This window comes from Rhopalosiphum maidis, chromosome 1 (assembly GCF_003676215.2).
Source record: "Rhopalosiphum maidis isolate BTI-1 chromosome 1, ASM367621v3, whole genome shotgun sequence".
Lineage (NCBI taxonomy): Eukaryota > Metazoa > Arthropoda > Insecta > Hemiptera > Aphididae > Rhopalosiphum > Rhopalosiphum maidis.
This window is the reverse complement of record NC_040877.1, coordinates 64,854,593-64,861,478: the sequence shown is the minus strand read 5'-3', so window position 1 is coordinate 64,861,478 and position 6,886 is coordinate 64,854,593. Positions and strand designations below refer to the sequence as shown.

Below are 6,886 nucleotides of genomic sequence, written 5' to 3'. Positions count from 1 at the left end.
ACAAGAAACGGCAGACGCCGTGATTGTCTAAGCCACAGTCAGTCAGGATTATCTTGTCTATTGGATTTTGCGGCGGTGGATGTGATGGAGGTCGACAGTGACTCTGAGCTCAGTGAAATTGTGGAGTTTGAGGGATACACGTACGAGAAAAAATGGGTGGGTGACACCGGTGACTGGGCGCTGTGGAATTGTGCGAAACGTGGCTGCACCGGACAAGTGGCTATGACTGCCGTTCGGAAAAAACGGTGGCGGGGAAAGCGGATCGTCGTGCTCCGTGATGTCCCTGGCAAACGGTTAAGGGCGTTCGTATCACGGCGACCGCACAATCACGAGCCTTTGGCGGCGAACGGTAAAGAGATATCTAATCAGATTGAGACGACGGCTGCAATAGCCGAACCGACGACGACGACAAGGTCGCCTTCTACGAGCAGTATGAGCTTAACTGACCCATCGGCTATCCCAAGTGAGTGTTAGCGCTTTTCTGGGATTGTGTATTTTTAATTTCATTGATTTGGATTGATTACTGGTTGACCCACACTCCTAACATTATAAAAACAAATAATGTCTTAATATATTATATTAATATAAAATACATTATAAATATATATAATTCTTCTTATATATACCGAGTGTTCCGTGAGGATTTACCCATTGCGATATTTCCTGAAATAATATAGGTATCTTAATTCTGGCTTTTAAATAAAATTAACAGGGACAAGAATTTCATTAATCTCCTGATTTTTAATATTTTTTCTAGTTTTGAGAAAAACTGAATTACACTGAAAGCGTTTGTCGGCCGTATGAGCACATGGGCCACATGTTTGATACATTGATACCACTATTCGCAGTTTTTTTCGAAACTAAAAAAAATATTAAAAATTAGGAGATTACTTAATGAAATTAAAAAGTTGAAATATCAATATTTTCTATAAAATGAACTCTACAAAGTGACTATCTTCAATTTTTTTGAAAATAATTAAATAAAAAAATATATTTTTTAACTTTTTTACCAAAACATTAAAATAAATTAAAACATGAAATATTTGTAGTTCTTGTCCCTGTGAATTTTATTAAAAAATCAAAATTATGATATCTCTATTATTTCTGGAGATATCCCAATGGGTAAATCTTCACGGGACACTCTGTAGATACATGTTATTAAAAACTATATATTTTAAATTTTTATAATTAATATATAATACACAAACATTAATTATATTTAAATTTTAAATCAAATAATCTTTTATAATTTTAAAATTGTAAGCTTTAGCAGTTTTATTGTTCTCTATTTTAATGTATTTATAGTAATAATTAATACATTTATCTTAACTGTTATTTAATTTATTATGGCGAAATTTAATCAATCATATTATTTTTATTGTTGGAGTATTGATAATATTTAATTTCAATTTTCTCATTCTTCAACATTTTTTATTTCAAAATTAATTAAGACGATGTAGTACCCCTGCATGTGTTGTTTCTGTCTTACACACTCACAACATAGCAAATGTTCGCTTACCAGTTTCAATATTGTACTGTTAGTTTTGATATAAGAGTAAACTGACCTATTATAAAATGTAAAGGTAAAATTACTATCCAGGACCCCACGTAGCCTTTTATTGATATTATTATTTTTAAGTAAGTTATGATAATTTTAAAATTTCCTAGATAATAGTCTTACGTTTACATTTTATTATAGGTTAGATCACTTTTTTATCAAAACTAACAGTATTATGTTGAAACTGGTGAACAAAAATTTGCCATGTCGTGAGTATGTAAGACGGAGACAATACATGCAGGTTCTAGGTCCTCTTAATTAAATAATTACTGACTTATTTTACTTATTTTTTACTATCTAGCAATAAACCATTAATAAGAAAATTTCAGGAGTTGCAAAATAGTACTTTAAATGGCGACTTAAACATAATTGGTGCAGAAATCTATTATATTTTTTTTTTTTTTACAAGTAGTAAATAATTTGTATCAATAGCTAGACACAATAAGAATATGTGATTAAAATAACAATTTGGTCATGAGAATTTTGTTGAAACAAATAAAATACAATATAAAATTTAATAGGAGAAAAGTAGGTTATTTTATAGTCAATATTTTAATGTATTTATGGAATAAAAAAAATTAAAATTTAATAGAGTTCGATGCCTCAAAATTGTAGCTGAAGAAATTCTTATTATTCTATACTGTTGAAAAACTATATGAGTGCACCCAGTGGCATAGTGAACAATTTTTGTCCAATTGCTTGGCCTTATATGTATGTAGAACTTAAAAATTAAAATTTGTGTGGATGAATGTATAATTATTTAACATAGTATTTTTTTATATTAAATTGTTGATGTCCTATGTCCTATAATGAAAATTTTAAATTATCATACGGTTTTAAATTATATATTATGTTGTTATGGGTAAAGTGGGTGAGTCATTGTTTAAATACTTTGTTTAGAGTTTGAAATATGCTCACCATGGCACTAAGCGCACTTTTATATTTGAACCACAGACTACTAGTTACTACTGAAGTAACCTATAGTATGAGTGATAAATATCAAGTGATAACCATTAACCATGTGTTGCTTAATATTACTGGAATTTCTGTAATATTTAATAGCTATTTCTGTAATTCATGTTTATATATTTTTGTTAACTTATAATTATTGGTATTATCTTATCTATGTTTTAAATGTTTTCACTTTTAAATAACAATTTTTATTAATTATCATTTAACTAACTAGAGGTTTGGTATTTATAACAATTTACAGAATACCATATTGTTAATAGTTGTATCAAGAGTTATAATTTTGTCTCTTGTTAATTTTTATTTTCAGTTTTCACATTAATATGTTAGCATAGTTTTGTATACATTTAAAGATTTCTAGAATTTACTTAGCATGTTGAAAAATTTTTCCATAGTTAAGTATGGAATAATATAATATAATTATATTGCATGTTATTTATTTATTAATTGTATATACAAATCTCAAGAGTAAAATTGCTCATCTTATTTATCAAACAATTTTATTATAATGTTTAAAATAATAAGCATGTTAACATGGTGGCACAGAGAGCAAACTGCTTACTAGAAATCATTTTGACAATAATTTTATGTTAAAACTGTTAAATGTTTACTGAAATTGTTGCTCCTATCACCAACCAAATATTTCAACATTTTACTGTTTCTAGTTTTTGAATAATACATTTTTAATAAAAATCTCTTTGGATCATTTGGCAATGAACAAACTTCATATGCCATATCAATATACAATCAGTAAATAGTCTGTTTAATTTTGTTACTTCTGCGAAAACTTCACTTATTTTATATCATATTTTTTGTTAGTAATAATAAAATATGATGATAAATTTGCTGTAACCACAGAATTCTAAGATATGTTTTGTTTCAGGTTTCAAAGTTTTAAATGAAATTGATACATTTCATTCGTCTGAAACAAAATCATTAAATTCACTCACAGATGTTGAAAATACTTGTTCCATTAATCTTGATAATCTATCAAAAAGTATGGAAACGGTCGAACAAACAGTAAATAATTTTAATGATGGTAAGCATAATAGTACAGTATTATAATAATTTATCAAATATATATTTATTATTCATAAAAATTGGTTGTATATTTATAATTAAAATAAATAAATAACTAAAATTATAATTTTATTAAACCTTTGTATATTAATTGTACTATTAATTTGTATTGAAATTAAAAGATAATATTTAGTTTCTATTATTTCAGGTATTAAAATGCCAAATGGTATAATAGAATTAAAAGTAGTCAAACCTATAAGTCTTATTGATCACAATGCAAATTCAGAAGAAAGATATTTAAAAGATATTAGTGTTACAACTAATGGTACTAATATTATTGAAAATATAGAAAAAAATGAAGTTATGCAAATTAAACATAGTAAGTTTTGCTATTATGTATTGACTTAGTATTAATGTTTTTTAAAATATATATATTTATATATGCTATTGAGCCATAAAACAATTTGTATGTTACTTTTAAAAAAGCTTTTAAAAAAAAAAAAATTATAAACCTCTTCTAAAATAAAGGGATGTCTTTGTAACAATGTTTATCAAACAATTTATCTGTATTTATTTATATTTTTTTTCATATCATTTAAAATATATGATTAAGCAGTTTTTTTTATAATGCTAGTAATTATATAATTGTATATGTTACTTAGACCAGTGTTTTCCAATCTTTTTGGTATGGTAATCTACTTTTAAACCCTTCTAAGACAACATATTAAAAAAAAAAATTCTAACTCTATTGTTTTCTGTGATAGATAAAAGGTACTAGTAACTAGTGTAGTTATACATATAATTTAATATTTTAATTATATAACATAATATTTTCGACCTGCTAAAATAATTTCATGATTAACATTTGGATTGTATTCATAAGTTGGGACACTGATTTAGATAACTATACGGGTAAGAGCATGATTAACTAATTAGGTATGTCAGCAACTTTACCGATTCTAGTATTAATACGTGCAGCCAGATTATTTTAATAGAATGTGACAACAGCCACCAAGTATTTTATTTTTGGTGGGATTGTGGAATATACTGAATACTAATAACAAATCCTTGGCGGATGACGTAGCACGATGTGTATTATTTGATTGCTGACATACCTAGTTAGTTAATCATAGGTAAGAGTATGAGTTCATTCTATTTACCTTTGCTCTATAATAGTGTCTTTTTTGTTTAAGCCTATAAATTATGATTTTGTGTAATATTTTTAATTTATTAACACATAATTTTTTATGATCTATACATTTTATGTTAAATAATTTAAATTCATTACTTGATACTTTTTTACCTATTTTTATTAATTAATTTTTTTTTTTTTTTATAGGTAATTCAGAAGATATGTCTTCTTAAAATAAAAATGAGGAAATTTTGTGTCATGTGTGCAACACATTTTTTTATGTATGCTATTATAATCAACATGTTCAAACCACTAAACACTTAAGTGCGTGTGAAGAATATTTTAAAGACCGTATTGATTTTGAAAATTATAGAATATTTTCGTGTTCTGTTAGTGCTACTATAGCAGAGTTTTTTAAATCTATCAAAGAGGATTTTACCATTTTAGTAAACCACCTACTTTTAGAAAACAGTGCACTTGTGATAAATGTATATTTTTTTGCGCTTTATCATGAAGATAGCTCGGTTATAGAAAACAAAAATATAGCTGAAGTAAAACACTTTGATGTATGTAATAAGGTATATTCATTTTTACATTACTTTTTGGTTTATCAAAGATCAGGTTTTATATTACATTAATACTTTAGGAATTGACCAAGAACACTGATGTATATGAGTTGTACAAGGATATTGTCAATTCATTTTTATTTCAAAGTGATGCGTTAAAAACTTCAGAATCTAGTTGGACTCTGGAAGAAACGCTTTATGTCGAAATAACTATAGTGAAAAAATTATATGAAAATGAAATTGCATCAAAATCACTTGTTGAGAACAGTCATAATAACGAAATTAATGATAATAACATTAACACTGGTAATTTTATATTACTGTTTCTATAAATAAATTACACAAAATCATGGTAAACTAGATTAATTATAATAATTAATTAGTTGTACAAGCTATTTTAGTATAATGTATACTAAACCATTTAGACCTGAGAGATACACGAAATATATTAGTTTTACAGTGATGACTTTTTATTAATACCTATTTAATTTATATTTTTTTATTGATATTTGTACAGAATTCATAAAAACTTCATAAAACATTTATATTGATCTAAATGTTAGTACTAAAGCTACTTGAATGATGATTTTTGATCATGTTACTATACTAGAACCATTATTTTGGTTCTATGTATCTTACTTTCTGTATTAAAAAAAAAAAAACCTATACAAATTTTAATATATTTTTTTATTTTAGATAATCTTAAAAAAACTGAACCCTTGCAGCTGATACGATGTAAACAATGTTGTATTTACATAATTCAAAAAAACTATGAGTATCATCTTAAGACAACTGCGCATAAAATATCACTTTTTTATTTGAACAATGAAAAAATACAAATAAATGGAGTTCAGTGTGACAGCTGTTTTTTAAGTTGTCGAATACTCTCGCCAGAACATGTTTCAATTGATCAATTTTTCCAATCAATTGAGTCTGATGTGTTGGAGTTAATTGCTAGAATTATACAATTTCAAAACAATGAGCCGGTCAATGTTACTATAAAATTATTTGGTCTTTATAATAACAGTTTAATGAGTAAGACTGATAACTTAGGTGATGTCAAATCTTTTTTTATAAGAAATCAGGTAATTGAAAAATAAAATATGTATTTATTTTAGTCTAGTAGTAATATTTAAAACTTAATATTTTAACTATATATTTTTTAGATTCTTTCGGAAGTTACAATTTTGCTTCTTTGGTTTCAACAAATATCAAATACATTGAAGTCTCATCACCAAAACTATTTAAAATCCATGCCCCAATCCTATTATTTAGCTCGTGTTATGTTTTTAGACCTATGTTTTTATGAAATGACTAATATTTAAGAGACTTAACATTGAATGTTATATTTTTGTTATTATTTGTATAAGATAATTGATTTTATAATTAATCTATAATTTAGAGTTTTTGTAAAAATTAAAACATAATTTATTTTAATGTATATAATTATTTTAATGAATTTGACTGCCAAAATAAAAAATGTTTATATTTATTAATTCATTTTTAATTGTATTATTTATTAACTATTAATATTATTTTCACCCACATAATACCTTTTATTGTATTCCCGAAGTATTTTTTTTTTTTTTATGTATGGCCTTCAATTACATAAACTTGGTTATAGTGATTTATTGTTATATT

The 6,886-nt window shown here is 25.5% G+C and overlaps 1 protein-coding gene across 1 annotated transcript; it reads left to right on the top strand.

Annotated features, from left to right (window-relative positions):
- LOC113547997 lies at positions 1–6,621 on the top strand (the record flags this gene model as incomplete). Its single annotated transcript, XM_026948619.1, is given in 7 exon segments — positions 1–463; positions 3,411–3,566; positions 3,756–3,926; positions 4,887–5,257; positions 5,326–5,551; positions 5,942–6,330; positions 6,412–6,621. Coding segments are annotated over 7 exon segments (1,935 nt in total), but the record flags the coding sequence as incomplete, so codon positions are not given.
- Positions 6,622–6,886: the final 265 nt, after the last annotated feature.